Source organism: Squalius cephalus, assembly GCF_949319135.1.
Source record: "Squalius cephalus genome assembly, chromosome: 9".
In the NCBI taxonomy this organism is placed as follows: domain Eukaryota; kingdom Metazoa; phylum Chordata; class Actinopteri; order Cypriniformes; family Leuciscidae; genus Squalius; species Squalius cephalus.
In genome coordinates, this window is record NC_137130.1 from 25,903,841 (window position 1) to 25,921,921 (window position 18,081).

Genomic DNA, 18,081 nt, shown 5'->3' on the forward strand with positions numbered 1-18,081 from the left:
TTCTTTCCTTAGAGCTGTATGTGTTCTCTGGAATATGATAGTGTCAGTGCAAACATTTCAGGTCTTTTTTTCACCCTACCTTTTTAAGTATTTAAAAAAAAAAAAAACCTTAAACAGCAATAAGGGAAAAATAGACTACATCTTTCTGTTTACAGAGGGATACATTTTTTAAAAATTTGAAACAGGCAGCAGTAGAAAAAGACCACATACTTATCACTAAGATCAATTACCTGAGATTCTTCCTCTTCCCATGGCGCTCTATACACACATTTAGGTCCCTGAGGTCCGGACCTCTGTATTTTTTATGAGGTGTATAATAAGAGGTGTATAATAAAAGTTGTGAAATAATTGCCTATTAAGATATTAAAAGATTTTGTACAATGACAAGATTATCGACTTTCTCATCTGATAAATTTCAAAAATGACTGAGATGGTCAATCAGTGTGAAATCAATGTGAATAAGATGTAAGATGCAAGTAAGTAGCTGAACGTTTAATATTTGACAAATGTGTAACACTGTAGAAATGTTAATATCCAGGGATTCAAACAACTCAATCGGAGCTAAAGTCGGCATGATACGGAAGTTGCCATAGTCTTTTCTTCTCTGTTGTGACATATATCCGAGTAAAACGACTTCCTGAACAAGAAAAAGTGTATGGCGGAACTTGATTTTTTCCATTGGGAATTGATTTGATGGTTGTGGTTTGCCGCTCATGTGAGTAACAGGTTGACCTGCAGGCAAGAAAACGTACTCGGTTACTAATGTAACCTCGGTTCTCTCTAGAAGAGGGAACGAGTACTGCGTAAAATCTTACGCTAGGGGAAAATCTCTTTTCCGCGAGATATTGAAGTCAAAAAATTATCCTTAATTTTGTAATAATGCAAAACGCGTTGCGGCAGCATGCAGACATAGGCGAGACAGCTCGCGCGCCCATTGGCTGCCCTGCGGCAACTGCAGCAGCCTATCGAGAGAGGCCCCTCATGACGTCACGTCCCAGAGCATGGATGGGGTTCTGCCCTTATCCAGTAGCTCTTGCAGGAAAGAGAGAACCTCCGTCACCCCACAGTCTGGGGGTGATATGCCACGAGCTGTGCACCAGCTAGAGAGCACAGACCACTTCGAGGAATAGAGCCGTCTGGTAGATGGGGCCCTAGCCTGTATGATCGTGTTTAGCACTCCCTCCGGGAGGTTAGCGGGTACCCGTTGATGGCCCACACATGTAGGGACCATAGCTCTGGGCGAGGATGCCAGATCGAGCCCTTGGCTTGAGAGAGGAGGTCCCTCCTCACTGGTACTGGCCATGGGGCAGTGCTCGTCAGCTGCATCAGAGCTGGAAACCAAGTCTGGTTCTTCCATAACGGCGCCACCAGGGGCCTGTTTCAATAAGGAGGTTCAACCAACTCTGAGTTAAAACTTGAACTCTGAGTTGACTTACCTTGAGATGGGAAACTCTGAGTTTTCGGTTACAGAACAGCTGAAATGAGTTAGTTCAATCAACTCTGAGTTGACCTACTCTGAGTTTAGCGTGTGCACCACAACTATAAAAAGCCATTATCAATGGAGTGCAGATATTATGAGTCACCATGGCAACAGCGCCAGACACAAAGAGGTCACAAAGAGGTCTCTCTGGAGGTTCTCACCAGCAGAGAATATGGAGAGTACGAACATTATTATTATTTTTTAAATATCGGCTGCAGCAGCGAAGGACAGAGTTAGCTAAGGAGAAAATAGCTGCTCGAGTCAATGCGTAAGTTTACATTTTAATTACTGTTATACAGTGATGGGTGTAATTAATTACCAAGTAATCTAAATACTGTAATTGAATTAAAGGGATTACTCTTAATTCTTCTGTAATTTAAAGTTAAATCTGATGTAACTGCATTAGACTATAGAACAATAATGTATATTTAATATACATTTTTAAAAGGTATATTTTTAATGTAAACTTCTCCCTCTACACACTTTGGTCAATTCAAGAATAATTCATGCAATTGTATATTGTTTATTTGAAAGCATTAAAAGTGCTTGTATTGTTCAAGTGGTTGAGGTTGATATGGGATTTAGTAATTAGCAATAATTAGACCAATACTTTATAAAGATAGTCATTATTACATTAATCTAATTACACTGTTGAAGATGTCATTTGTAGTTAGTAATACAAGTAACTTACCCAACTGTTATAATATCTGAGGTGAAACTGGAAGAACAGTATGTTATTCAACCTAATTTTAATTTTCATGTAGGGGTAATCCTGCAGGTATTAGAAGAACATGGCAGCAGCTGAAAATTAAATATAAAAACATAATTCAATCAGGTAAGGCATGAGCATATCATGGGTGCAGGCTACCTTACTTTACAAACATTTGACATATTAAATAACTAAATAGCATCCAGTGTCTAGCAGTGCAGCAGCATTTTTGGCTGAGGGAATTCCTGGAGGGACTTCAGAGCCAGTCACTCCTGAAGATCCAAGGGCCTTCATAAAATGTAAGAGGTTTATATGTGTTATTTTTTATATAGGCTATTTTTGATATTTCCATTTATTTTACTTTGGGTTGAGTTTTTTGTTGGTCCCAACAGATTCTAATGAGGAGAGGCCTACAGAGGTAATGTTAATATTATGTGTCTACACATCAAACAATCTACACATTCAGATTATTTCACATTTTATGTGGAGTAGCCTATAGAATATAAGTTTAAATCTAAGTATAAACAGGTATTCTTATCTCTCCCCCCGCCCCCACAGTGTGGAAGAACAGCAGGAGGACGGTCCATCAACTTCTGGTGCACAGATGAACACAGTTCAGTGATTTTCAGTAAATGCCACAGTTTAATTCTGTAGAATTTGTTTAGAACTACATTATGTAACTCTAATCTACTACTGTATTTTCAGTTGCCAGTTAAGGAGTTATATAGACTTCGTCTTATTTATTTTTTTTTTTAAAAACAACAGTAAAAATAGCAATCTTTTATTTATTAATAAAATATTAATTTTATTAATAAAAATGTACTGAAAGAATGAATGAGGTGTTTAAACACCGCTTCCTCTTTAAAAAATGGGAGGAGACCGAAAGAAACTCTGGGTTTACCAAAGAAAACCTGCTCCCGACCAGGTTAGGTTCACAGAGTAAGTTACCATGGTAACTGACTCTGAGTATAAGTTACCTCTCTTTCAGAAACGGGCTTGACTTACTCTGCTTTCTCAGGTTTGACATACCTCCCATTCTGAAACAGAAAACTCAGAGTTTCCCTCATTTCAGGGTTAACATACTCAGAGTTTTCACTTAACCTCCTTTCTGAAACAGGCCCCAGTAGCACTGAGCATCTGCTTTCCCTGATCCGCTCTAGTACCTGAGGCAAGAGCGTGACGGGGGGAAAGGCATAGAGCGGGCAGCGAGGCCAGACATGGGCCAGTGCATCCCTGCTCTTGGAAAAAAAACTCCGGACAGTGAGCGTTTTCTTGAGACGCAAACAGGTCTACCTTCGCTCTGCCGAATGTCTTCCACAGCAGTTGGACTGTCTGCTGACTGATCATCTCCAGGCAGTTGATGTGTAGAAGCTTTTCCCGTTCTGACCACTGCCCGAAGAACGATCTGCCCTCGAGCAGCGCTCCCCATCCTGAGGTGGAGGCGTCCGTAGACACCACCTTCACGCTCAAGGAAGTCCCCAGGTTTACACCTGACCAGTACCAGTCGGTCGCTTTCCAAGGTTTCAGAGCTGAGACGCATTTCTGATCGACCTTGAGGCGAAAAAGACCTAGCTCTGAGTGTGATCGAGCTAGAACCAGCCAATCGTCCAAGTAATTCAAAACTCGCATTCCCCGGAGTTTAAAGGGGTGCGAGCACTGCGTCCATGCACATCGTGAATGTACGGGGTGCTAGGGACAGGCCAAACGGCAGGACTTTATATTGATATGCCTGCCACTCGAAGGCGAATCTCAAAAATCGCTTGTGACGTGACGCTATTTGTATTTGAAAATACGCGTCCTTCAGATCTATTGACATAAACCAGTCCCCTTGGCGAATTTGCGAGAGGATTTTCCTGGTTGTGAGCATTTTGAACCGGCGCTTTGAAAGCACTTTGTTCAGCTGTCTTAGATCCAGAATGGGTCTGAGACCCCCATCTTTTTTCGGTACCAGAAAATATCTGCTGTATTTTTTGCTCAACAGTTTTGTGCTACTTCCATTTTCACCGTAGTTTCGGTTCGCGCCACTTAACGGCGGGGACGTCGAGCGTAGCGAATAGCCTCTTTTTATAATGTTCAGCACCCATTCTGATACCCCGGGGAGCTTTGCCCACGCATCTGCATGAATATCTAGGGGTTGAATGAGATCTGGGCTCTAGTCGCGACATGGTGGCGACCGGAGAGCTCCGGTATGCTGTAACAGAGAGTATATAGAGTATAAATAGAGTATAACGCAAATACAGCTTGCCCGGCAGCGGTGTAAGCGCGACTGTGCATGGCTGAAGTCGTGCGGCAAGCTTTTGATGGTAGCGCCGTCTTAGCACGCCGTCCAGCAGAGGACGGGCAAAGATGGGCCGCTACAGCTTCTTCCACGGGGGGAAGAGAATGGTATCCTTTGTCTTTAGCACCGTCCACCGCGGAGAATGCTGCAGAGACAGAGGTACGCATTCTGGCTGAAAAGGGGGCGTTCCAAGACTTAGCGACTTCTTCATGAAGCTCAGGAAGAAAGGGCGCTGGTCTTGAGGACGGCGAAGCGTGGCCCCCTTGCAGGAAACATCCATCCAGCCGGTTGTGCGCAGGCTCCTCGGGCGCAGACCACTCGAGGCCGAGGCTTGCCATGGCCTGCGCGAGCAGACGCATGAGCTCTGCCTCAATGCTGGCTCTTTTTCCAGAAGGCTGGCGAACAGGGAAGGCGAGATCCACAGGGCTCGACCAATCCTCACTGCCCGATGCCAGAAGAGAGCAGCTGTCATCCTCCACAAACACAGCTTCTTCGTCATCATTCATGGCAGAAGCGGCGGCAGACGGCGGCCGCTGTCCGGCAGTAAGAGACTCAGGTGAAGCAGGCGGCGAAGCTGGCGGGCGAACCGGCGATCTTTTGCGGGTTGGAGGAGGTTCCGGGACCCGCTGAGCACAGAGCTTTTTACGGCGCGGCACTGCAGCGGGCGGAGGTGCAGTCTCGGCGAAAGATGCCAGGCGAGTCCTCAGAGTCACCATGGGCATTAACTCACAGTGAGGGCAGCCGCCGTTGGCGAGCGCGAGAGCTGCATGATCCTCACCCAGGCAGGAAACACAGATGACATGGCGGTCCCCGTCGCTGAGTGGGGCTCGGCACGAGCCACAGAAGGAACGAGACATCTTTACAAAGACGCTCGGCTCTTTTAGTAGGGAGTGTGAGTCGCGGGGGTAATTTTTTGCCTTCAATATCTCGCGGAAAAGAGATTTTCCCCTAGCGTAAGATATTACGCAGTACGAGAGACCTCTCGTAAGAGAACCCCAAATACCTGCAACCTTTATATATTGATATGTCCATGGCTGGCTCAACATTTAAAGGGATAGTACACCTAAAATTCTATTATCATTCCAATATGATTTACCTAATGCTGTCATTGCAATCCCAAAGGCAATTTTTCACAACCATGTGTTTACTTCTTTTTCACTGACACAGATGGAAACAAAAAGACTGGCATGGTTTTAAAGCTGAACATTTTTACATGTCTTAATATGCACTCGTGGACCTTGGTATTTCTAAAACCCTGCGTTCGGCCATGCTTTTGTCTGATTCCCCTTTTACATTGACATGTACAACGCTGAATGGATAAGTGAAAGCGTATCCATCTGGCAGTAATCTCTGCAAAAGGCTTTAGTCCCCAGACAGCCATAGCCATTTAAACTGATTCTCATCCCTGACAATGTGAGCTCTCTGGGGGATGAAATATGTGAATACTTGGGATTTGATATTGTAGCCTACTTATTTTTATAGTTATGTACATTAAGTCGTTTCTTGTTATATTCTTTGCTACTTTATCAATGTTTAAAGCGTTATTTCGATATATTACCTGCACTCATGGTGCTGATATTGTGCACATCGATGTTTATTAATTGTTCATGGAATGAGTTTAATGAACTTCACTTCTGTTTTTACCATCATTATGGTGATTATCAGTAGCTAATATTTTAAGGTATATTGCACAGAATGTAGCTGTTCAAGTATGTTGGTGTGTTTAGTCAGTTCTCGTGACGTCAAGATGCCTTTATATTACACGCCTGTTGCGCGTCCAGCAAAGCTCGCGCACTCAGCTGGAATACAGAACGACAGCTTGGACTGAGAAGGGGACGCTTTGCTTCTAGGATGCAATGTGTAGACAAACGAAGTAGCGCATTAACGGACATCAAAAGGTCAACATTAATTCACAGTACGTTGTTGCGACACGTGCGCGCTCTCCGACCTCGTAAAAAAACAAAAACAATAATCGTTTAATCAGGCAGATATAGGTTATGTCATACTGCACCTTAATGAGAAGACAGCTATTTAGTACTTAGTCAGTTTGCGTGTCTCTTTAGATTCAAGCGAAGCGCATCTGTCATATTCAAAAGTCCACCAAAGGTGAAGCGCGCTGTCAATGAGAATTATCATCATCATCATCATTTCTAATTGAATCATGATGCTGATGCGCCGGAGTATGCTGCAGGTGTTCAGTGAAGGAGAATAACGGATAGAAAAAAAAAAAAATCCAGCGCTGCCTCAAAATAACTATTCCTAAGAATGTTTTCTGAGCAGGCTGATTTAAACTACAGCTTTAACATGAGCGAGGAAGACCGGTTAACTCCTCTGGACGAGGACTGGAGCGACTCGCCGGTGGAGACGCTCTCTCGCGCGGGCTTCATCGCCCTGTCCGTGTTCCTCGGATTCATAATGACTTTTGGCTTTTTCAACAACTTTATTGTGTTAGTCCTCTTCTGTAAGTTCAAGATGCTCCGGACGCCGGTGAACATGCTGCTTCTTAACATAAGCGTCAGTGACATGCTGGTGTGTATGTTCGGGACGACCCTGAGCTTCGCGTCCAGTGTGCGGGGACGGTGGCTGCTCGGACGGCACGGCTGCATGTGGTACGGCTTCATCAACTCCTGCTTCGGTACGTACAAAAAAAAAAACAAAAAAAAAACAAAAAAAAAATTAAAATTAAATAAACAGCTCCATTTCGAAATTGTAGCCTACATTTTCAAATAGCCTATACACCTATACTATCAATGTAAAACTGTAGTTTTTGTGCTTTTATCAGGCTGGCTGTTTATGTTTGATATTAAACACAAGATTTTTGCCACATGTATGCTACTGAGAACATTTTAATCACCAGAACACAACTACTCTTTCCATTTGTCAACAATCAGTTAATTCAATGTTTCAAATCACATTTGTTATGCATTTGGCAGGGGCCAATTTAAACTTAACATTTCAATGCAACTTGCTGTACAGCTTTTTTTTTTTTTTTTTTTTTTTTTTTTTTTTGACGTGGGTTTATTGAAAAAAAAAAAAGGTGTTTTGTTCTTGCGGAAGCTCAAACATGCACAAAACAATGAACCTCATTGGTTCTTGCAGAAGCTCAAACGCGCTGCATAACACAAACAAAAATGAACCTCATTGGTTCTTCCAGAAGTTCAAACGTGCCTCGTAACACCCGAGAATGAACCTAATTGGTTCTTGCAGAAGCTCAAACGTGCTGCTTAACACCCGAGAATGAACATCACTGGATCTTGCGGAAGCTCAAATGTGCTGCATAACACAAGAATGAACCTCATTGGTTCTTATTATAAGCCTTATTTGAGGTCAATAGATGATAGGCAAACATTTGGATTTCCTGCCTAACATACTGTAATTACCACAAGGACAGCCATTAATGATCTCTTCCTCACAGACTGCGTGACTTCACCATGAGTTTTTTTCCCCCTGCAACTTACTGACTAATAAAATTTTGGTCGACTAAGCCTCTTCTAATTGACTAAAGTTTAGTCGACTATAGGGGGCAGCCCTAATTCTCATGCATGAGCTTCCGTTTACCATAACTGATGTGTGCGTTGAAGAATGTTATATGTGAATAAAAGCTTAAATTAAATCTGTTCATCATATAAAGCAGGGATGGGCAACTTCGGTCCTGGAGGGCCACTGTCCTACAGAGTTTAGCTCCAACCCTGAAAAAATCACCTGCCTGTAATTTTCTAGTAATCCTGAGGACCTTGATTAGCTTGTTCAGGTGTGTTTGATTAGGGTTGAAGCTGAACTCTGTAGGACAGTGGTCCTCCAGGACCGAAGTTGCCCATCCCTGATATAAAGCAATCAAGTCTACTCTCTCAATACATATGGATTAGTTTTACAATCTCTTTATGAACTTTTTGAAGCGACAAAGTGTTAGTTGCGTATAGCTGTCAATGAAGGGACTGAAAGCTCTCAGATTTCATCAAAAAGATCTTCATTTGTGTTCCGAAGGTGAACAAAAGTCTCACGGGTTTGAGTGACATGAGAGTGAGGGTGAATGTGATAAACCCACTTTCATGGATATGGTCTGCTGTCATTCATTTTCAGATTGAAAGAATCTAAAACCTCAAAACATCATCACATCACATGCAAATATCACTCCAAACATCACAGACAAGGCTGCAACAACTAATCGATAAAACCGATAATAATCAATAATGAAATTAATCAACTATAGATTTCATTATCGATTAATCACACTTACACACTGTAATGTTGAAACATTACAAAATTACAGCTTGCCCAGTCAGGTGCTTTAACTGATGCATGCTGTATAATGTCCCCAGCACATAACTTGCAGTACATTTTATAGTTATATCATTATCAGTAAATGTTAGACATTCATTGAAATATTTACATTTTGCATAAAGGTTCATCTTGACAGCAAGCAAGGTTAAATCAAAGGAAGGGTATAGGCAATTTGTTTTATTGTTTTATCATTTTTCCTAGCTATTCTGTATTCCTGTAGCTCAATAAGTAAAGCATGGTGATATAGGGCATGAGTCTAATTACAAGCGAATACATGAACTGATACAATGTGTAGTTTGAATGCAGGGCAAGTTGCTTTGGATAAAAGTCTCTCTCAAAAGAGAATGAATCTATTTGCATCTACATTACGGTAATGGAAATGTACTGGGGATTATCAGTCAGGAAGGATGTTAGCTAAATTATGTCAAGAAAGCCTAAAGGGAAAAACTGGACTGGCAGTAAAAAAGGAAAAAAGAAATATAGTAGCAAGGTTCATAATGTTAGAGAAAAATACAAGCTGTGTGAGGCTTCTACCACAAGCCGGAGACCATAATAACTACGTTATCTAAACGTATCCGTTTGCATGTGCTGCAAAGTATCTTACTGATCTTGTTTGGTTTGAAGGCTCTGTATTCTTACGATGGATTCTGATGTTTTGACATTGTAGCTATAGAGGTGAAAAGAGCAGGACATACTGCATTTTTTGATTATCTAAATACTACAATGGGTGATCTGCTATACAAAACTAATAACCTCAAGACAGGCAAATGGCACAACCTTCACTGCACTATGTGTGTGGGTTTGTAACATGAAGAGGAGAATCGTTGAATGGAGGAACATTTCAATGATGTTTGCGCAATAGTGAAAGAGATCATATATGCCAGACACATACATGAGCTGTGCTTCTTTCTTCAGCCTTCTTTCTATGCCTATCCTTTTAGATGAGTCATGTTTTTCTTCACATTTATCACATTTATTCCCCAAGGTTAATTGTGTTTATTAGGAAACAGTTTACCAATTTTTAATATAGACACCCTAGTGAAAAAAAAGTATACTTTATTTTATTTGAAATATATTCCCTTTTTCAATAGTACATTGTTAATATACTACATATATTAAACGTATATGCTTTTACCTATTTTCACAACTTTTAACACACTTTAAAATAATTGTACTTTAGTATATTTTCTAAAAATAAATGAAGTGAAAATTCAGTTTATTTTTTAAAAGTGTATTTGTAGTGTAAAAGTGTAATTTAATAATTACTTTATTAAAAATATATATTTTAGGTATATTTTAACTCTGTGCTGGAAATGATCATTGTAACAATGCATTGAAAGTATACTTTCAAAATACATTAAAGTATACAATAGTATTTTGTGCAAAGTATAGCTAAGTTTTATTTGTCTAATAATGTACATTTGTTATTGAAGACAAAGTATGCAATTTGAGCCTATACTTCTTACTCAAATATATCAAACCACGATAGCCTCGTGGGCAAGTGCGCCGACATGTGCTTCGGGAGATCTCTCTAATTAGTCTGGCTGCAAGTAGGCTATACTTAGCATATATATTTTTTTCACCTGTGCACACATGAATAGTTATTAGATATTGCTTTGTGCTTTAGTGTTTTTGTCACATATATGTTCTGTTTTGGCTTAGGGGCTGTTTACCGTGTGCAACTAAAAACGTAAAACCTTTTATGCGTTTTGGCCGTTCATTTACACGAAAACGCAAACTTTTTAAAACGGATTTCAAAGTGGAAGTTTTTGAAAACGGTCTCCGTGTATACAACAAAAACGCGAATCTGTGAAGACGATGGCGTAATGCACATGAGTATTTCATGTTCAGTCTATAGTGTTTCATCGCCATCTAATGGTCTGGAAGCAGAATACAGATCTACAATACACATTTTGGCAGATCCTTCTGAATGGGGATCGTTTTGTCAATGGTGTCGTCTGTATGCGGAAAACTTAAAGAAAAAAACGTCTCAGTTTTAAGCATATCGTTGTCGTGTAAACGTACCCTTAGATTCATTTTGTTTTATTTCTATTTTCCCTGTTCCTGTTTTCCTATTTGACCAAGTTTCCAAGTGTGTGATAGTTTGTCCCAATGATTCATCATTCTGTTCACCTGTCGTTCAATTCATTGTCTCATTTAATCTGTATATAGACTCCCTGTTTTGTTCAGTTCTGTTTCCAGACTTGTCGATGTTTGTGGTTGTGTTTCCTGAGATTCTCCTACCTGTTTTATTTATATGTATTGAATTAAAGGCTGTTGCCTTATCTATTTGTCTTTGTATGCTTATACAGCAAGCTTTGACAGCACTAGGTACTTGTTTATTCAGCTGTGAAGCACAGAGGTTATCGTAATTATTCAAATGGCATGATGTTGTGCTTTGTCACAGTGGTTTATGCTTTCTTAGTAGATTCAGGCTGCAGCTTTGGCTACGTCAAAGATCTCATTTTGAGGAAGAGATTCCCATCTGAAATGTATGCTATATACTAAATGTGTTGCATACATTTTAATGTAACACAATAGGAATGTTTTCTATTGCAAGGTTTGTGGTAAGAATATATTTTTTAGAAAATTCATGCTTGAAGGCTTCAGTTTACGACTTCAAACACACAAGTGTCCTCATGCATATACACAGGCATGAAGATTTTCAAAACTCATAGGATCCTAACATGAATGGCCTGCTGTAAAAGGCCAGGTTATCTCACTGGAGCTGTGTAGAAGCAGGTGGAATATATAAATCAGACAGCAATTCATTTCAGTTTCAGTCCTCCTCTATCTAAGAGTTTCTCTTTTGTCAGCCTGAATTTTCCACCTCTCAAGCTAAAATGCTGAGGTACCTTGCGGCATGTCTAATTTTAGTATTTTACAGCTAAATTTTCCTCCAATTTTCCGTCTTTGGTGTGCTGAGCATGCTCAACCATTAATTCAGTGGAAGAGAAAACACCCAAGCCAATTTCACCGGTCAGAAGCACTGACCTCTGATTTGGACCTGTGTTTTGGCACCAGCTTTAATGCCTATAATGAAGCCTAATATTTTTGTAGCAGGTTTTGTCCACGTGGCTGTAGATTTAATTTCCTGCTTTTGCTCTGGATTAACATATGAATAAACTTTAATTTTGTAGATGGCAACTTTTGCTTTCTGCTGTAGAAAAAGTTGCAGGTTAAAGCAATATAACAATAGCAATTTCAACAAATAAGTTGTACGACTCTCTTGCCTGTGCAACTACTTTCTTATGCTACAAAAAATTCTATCACTGCTATTTAAGGGGGCTTTCACACTGGGCTCGTTTGCCACGGTTCGAGTCCGAGCGGGATTGTTCCTGGTGGCCCCCGTGCCATTGGTCTGGTTTCACACTGACTCAACTCGATTCTGTCGAACCCTGGTGCATTTGCGTTCATCTTACATCACAAACGTGCACGGCACATGATAGAAAACAGAACGCTGGTCAATATTTTGTGATTTTTTTTTTATTAATGTGCTGCTATTATGCGCAGCAGAGTGAACGAGACTTAGGTTTACTGTATGTGCGTTGCATGAAGGCGGCTTTTTGCTGCTTGCAAACTTAAACTTTTGAGGAGGCAGCGGATTACAAGCCATTCATTTACGTTGTCATGGGCTAAATTGCATGCGCAGGTTACTTTACTTCTTGAACAAGTGTGTACCCGAGTCCGAGTTGCTTTCACATTCATGTGAATCGCACTACAGTTCCAACTGAACTCAGACCAATTAGTCTCGGTTTCGGTACCCCGGTGTGTTCCCGGGTCCACATGACCAATGACCAATTTTTCATTCAAACCACACCCTGTTTCGAACTTAACTGCCAGTCTGAAAGCACCATAAAATATGTGTCCAAATTTGAAAATGTCACGTTAGAACAAGTTATTTCCAAGAAGCACTGAAGTATACTCAGCATGGTTGTCTGATAGTGTTAAAATTGAACAATTTACATTTTAGACACAAAATTGCCAGTTCCTTTTTTGCTTTTCCAAAAGAAATAGTTTCAAACATAGCCACAGCAAAAACCATTGCAACACACATTAGTGGTGTTTTGTTCCTGAATGACTCAGTGTTTTGAACAAATCAGTTGAATAAAGGATTCAGTGAATCATTCATTAAGACAGTCCCTGTGTCAGAATATGCATACTTCCCTACTATATAGACCATTTCAATCATACGCAATTGGAATGCTACTGTGCATGTCTGGTTCTGAAACATTTCCGGTGGCGACATTGTTAAATCACAGATCTGTCAAAGCAAGCGAATACTTTTGCCATGGCAATCACTGTCTGTCTGAATGAGCGCTGTGGCGTTCGAGGCAAGTAAGTGCTTTTTTGATGGTGAAAGTCACATGAAATGACAGCATGAACAATATAGTGCGTCCGGATTTCATTCATAGTACACACATTGAAAATAAATAGAAGGCACTTTTTACCGGTCACAAAGTACTTATTCAAAAGTACTCAATATGTGATTTCGAAAACAGCCTGCCAGTGGTTCCTGAATAAATCAGCGTTTTGAACAAACTGGTTGAGAATGATTTAAATGATTCACTCATAAAGACAGTCACTTGTCGCCACCTACCGGTAGTAGTGTAATGATGCAGAAAGATCGACTAGAAAATCAACACCAATGCACATACACTCTGTATGGAACAAACACAGACGAGCAGAGTGATACAGAAAGTGAAAATTCCCAGTGCTGTTGGACTGTTATATTAACGCTTATGGAACATTGCTCAGTATTTGAGAACCAGAACCAACTATTTTAAAGTCTATATAAGTAGAACGTGAGCAGTCAAGCTGACACCTAGATGAAAATATTTACTTTGCAGAAACACAACAGCGCTCTGGCTGTATATTTATGCGCACGCTTTCTCTGTGATGTGTCACATTTGTCACATTTGCATATATGTATTAAATAATTGAATTTCCTGCACCCATTTCCCCTCTTGCTTTAAATGTACACTCACATGAAAGACTGCAGTCATTTCAAAATCAACAAAACATGCTTTATTTTATTGCAGCAAGTCGTAATGGGGACCAGCATGTTGAGATTTTATGACCAATAAGAAGTGTTCATAAGAAGAATTATGTTGGTACTACTATTTTGAAGTGTTGTGCAATGGCGTAATGTGTGTTAGAAGGGAAGAGATGAGTAAAAAAGATGGATGAAGTTCGCTAGTCCTCTCTCATGTGCTTCATTGTTTTATATATTTTATTTAATTCAAATCTATTCCTGTTTTTTTTTTTTATTTCTTCCTCTTCATTTTTCTTCTCCTTTGTATTTCTTTGAATTCTAACCTGTCTCTATTTTTGTTTTTAATGTCTGAGCCAGTACATTTGTGCAGCTCTCCAGTCATTCAGAACCAAGGGTCTGCTAGTAGAGACTAGAGGTGCTGGAGAATGAGTATTGAATGCCAGAAGAGTCATCAGACTCATTAATGTCTCTATTTACACTCACACATGGTCAGCCATGGAGAAAAATCTGAACACAGACTCAAAAAGTCATGTAAAGTCATTTTCATTTGTCATGTGTCTTTGTTCTGATTAACGTCACTCATCCTTGGTTACCGTTATTCTCAGTTCATTCGTGTGAGCTGTGTTGGTTTAATCTTCTTGTTTGAGTTTGTGTATAGGTCACCTTATCCTGCACTCTTTGCCTTGTGTTGTTAACACTGTGGTGTGTATGTTCTTTGTATGGATCACTACCTGTTGGATTATTATAAGGAAAGTTACCCGTTTGAATCTTTCATCTTCTGTGTCTACGTCTTCTTATCTTCACGCACCCGTTAATCATTGGGTTTGAGTTTTTAATGAGTGTATAGCCTTATTATAACTGCTGGTGATGTTTTCATTTTGGCAGAGGCTTTTTGCACAAAGTGCAATAGATGCCTTTTACACTAAGTGAAAATAGCAGTATTTTTAGCAGACATTTTCAGTATATATGATTATATTTATTAAAATCATAAATTGATGCTGCCTTATTAGACATTCTTGTCTCTGTCCCTAAAGCCCTCCTCTACTCCTATCCCTACCCCTGACAATATTGAACCAGTTGAACTGTAAAGAAAATATATATAATTTTTTTTTTGTTTTTTTTTTGTTTTTTTTTTGTTATATAATATATTTATTTAGTTTATTTAGTTATATACATGTAATCAATCTGACCACTGAAGAAAAACTAATGCATTATAGCATGCAGCAAGATCTGGTCTGCTATCTTTGTGGGGACTAATGGTAAAGTAATGTTTTTTTTTATCCATCATAGAAAACTTTCTGCATTTTTACATAAAAAAAAAAAAAAAAACTCATTCAGGTTGAAGTCCCCACTGGAATAGAAACACACACACACACGCACACGCACACGCGTGCACACACACACGCAGGTAAAAAATGAAGTAATGAACTTCTGGATGCAGATAAGTCTTTGAATGTTTTTTGCTGGAGCTGGCGATGCTTGATTGAGGAAGGTAGCGTTGAAAGTATAGCGTCGGATTCTTCCGGGGTTAAATGAAGGCCTTGCCGGTACAGAAGCGCCAGCTCCTGGACGAAGTCCTGGGGGGTTGAGGGTTCTTTCTGTTTTCTTCTCTTACTTTAATTCTGGACTGATTGAGATAATGTCCTTTGAATTCTACAGAGGTCACACACCTCTCGAGCGTGGCTTGACCAATGCAAATCTGTCATTTTGAGCAGGAAAAGGTTTCTTTGTTCCTCACTATACAGCTTATTTGCATAATAAGAGTGGACAGATTTGTGTGTAATACATTTTTAATTATGGTCTGTGGGAGACCAGATTTCTTAGAGCCTGCTTGGGTCTTTGTTTGATATGAGGGCGTATGACTCTCATGATTATTTATCGTATTTATCATTGTGTGTCTGATCTTGTATTTGATACATTTCATGATATATTTGATTTCATGTTCATGTACACAACAGCAGGTCTATTAGGGTGCTTTTACACTGCAAGACACTGTTTAGATCATATCCATGCATTTTTGTCCCATCTGTTCACAACTGTTTACACAAATACCAACTTTTTTTAGAATAAAAATATCTGAACATCATTAGAACAAATATTTTATTTTATTTTATTAACATTAAATTAACCAAACAAATGCAATCTGAAATAAGCTATAAGGATATATAATGTTTTATAAAAATATAATATTTTAGTAGTATGATTTTACTGGATACATTTTGATATTAAAGGAAACAAAACTGATACAAAATATTTATAATTATATTATATAAATATAAAAAAGTATTGTCTGACATCAGTTTATAGCTGTAAAACTTTTTGTAATATAAAAAGCTTTCTTTTCGTTCAATTTACCACACCTGACACTGCTAAATTGCAATTGTATTAAAAATATATATTTTAATTTCAAAATGGGCCACAGAAATGACAATCATGAGACAAGACATCCTTGCTGTTATTGAACATGCTTCCAGTCTTTTAAAAAGCAGCATATCCATTATTAATATTTTTATGCCATTTCAATTATTTTCGTAAAATAGATATAAAGCCTGGATAACTTGTACTCCTCATGTGAAAGCTTAATACTCAAGGGTGGCATTTTACTTTAAATGTGTTTTGAATCTTGAAAACTTGGCCGCTGGAGTGTGGAAGAGAAAAGGCTTATGCACTTTTCAAAGCCCATGTTGCCTGAAGAAGTTCTCCCAGGTGTCCTCCATTATGGGCTGCATTAACAATGTCAGAAAACTTTTTCGTGTAGTGCAGGAAGGCCATTTACATTTCTGGTGTACCAGGGAACCCCTGAGACAACGCATCATTTAACACGTCATTTAACACCCTGCCCCTCATTAATTTTAAAGTTCCACATCAACCTTCTTAAAGGGGTCCAATTATGCCCTTGATTTTATTTTTGGGGTGTACTAGAATATGTTTTCATGATTATTTTTCATATATTTTACATTATTACAGCACCTGTCTCCTCAGTCTGGCTCGAACACTCCGATTCCGTTGAATCCCCTCCTTTTGAAATACAAAATGTGCTGTGATTGGTTAGCTTTATTCTTTCTAGTCTATGCTGATCTTGGATTAGCATACCAACAGCGTATGAATGTTAAGGGGATAGTTCACCCAAAAATAAAAATTCTCACTTATTTTACTCACCCTCATGCTGTCCCAGATGCATTTTAAACATGAATTAAAGGTGCCCTAGAATGGATTGTTTTATTATTTTATAATGTTTCCTGGGGTGCCCTTATAATGTTAGTATGTTTTTTAGATCTAAAGTTGTTATAATTTAGAAATAAAAGGCATATTTCCTAGCCTGATTTCATCCTCTGATTTGAACACTCTGTTTGAAGGGGCGTGTCTGCTGAGAGACTTCAGAGTAAACGCCCTCTGCTGTGATTGGCGGACATGCTTGCGTATGAAATATCTGGCATTACATGTAGAACTATCTGCAAAACTTTTACTATTACAGCTTTTGTACATTTTTACTATTACAGCTATCGAGATTAACGAATCGTGAGAAGTTTTTTAAGTATTTATATCTATTCCCATCACATAAAAAGTTGCAGTGATGAGCATTGAGCAGATGACAGCCTGTTGATCGCGTGAATGAAGATCTTATCACTGCAACGCAGTTTCTGCGAGAAATGATGTGAAGTTGAGCGTTTAGTCACTGGCTTGATTTACTGATGCATAAACAGTATTGAACGACTTTGAGAGAAAGATTATCTGTCTGAACTTGAACAATTACGCATCAGAAATTCACATAACCCACTGGTTCTCCAGAGGCTCGGATGAAGGAACTAAAAAAATACTTTTGTGTTCATTTGTACATCCAAACACTGAGCAACTGCCATGCTTCATTCGCTCGTTTGCAAGCCATGATGTCTCTCGAGGAAAAAACAATATCGCGCTGGATCTATATAACACAGTGTAAATTATTGTTAATAAAATCACTACTTACCGCTTGCGGGAATATAACGTTAGTTGAAATTGCCTTCTTCATCAGTATGAGACGCTGAGAGAAGCCTGGGTGCTTGATATTGTTCCAGGTTAGAGAAACAGTCCATGGTGAAATGGGCAGAGCAAACTAACAACTTCGAATTAAACTGTAGCGGTATCCGATTATAGATAGATAGATAGATAGATAGATAGATAGATAGATAGATAGATAGATAGATAGATAGATAGATAGATAGATAGATCTGCCATTTTCCCTATGATCCTCGCTTGTTTCTTCACCTGCAGAACTTCCGATGATTCGGCTGCGCAGTTCCGCCTGGCATTGAACATGGGCTGGCATATGCAAATTTTTGGAGGCGTACATATTAATG

General features: G+C 39.4%; 1 protein-coding gene across 1 annotated transcript in view; it reads left to right on the forward strand.

The window, feature by feature from the left end:
• The first annotated feature begins 6,235 nt into the window (after positions 1-6,235).
• Positions 6,236-18,081, forward strand: part of tmtops2b (teleost multiple tissue opsin 2b) — a 61,112-nt gene continuing 49,266 nt past the window's right edge. Inside the window, exon 1 of the mRNA XM_079880458.1 lies at positions 6,236-7,102. Coding sequence (XP_079736584.1) covers positions 6,733-7,102 — 370 coding nt within the window. The 5' untranslated portion in view covers positions 6,236-6,732. The remainder of the gene's footprint in view (positions 7,103-18,081) is intronic.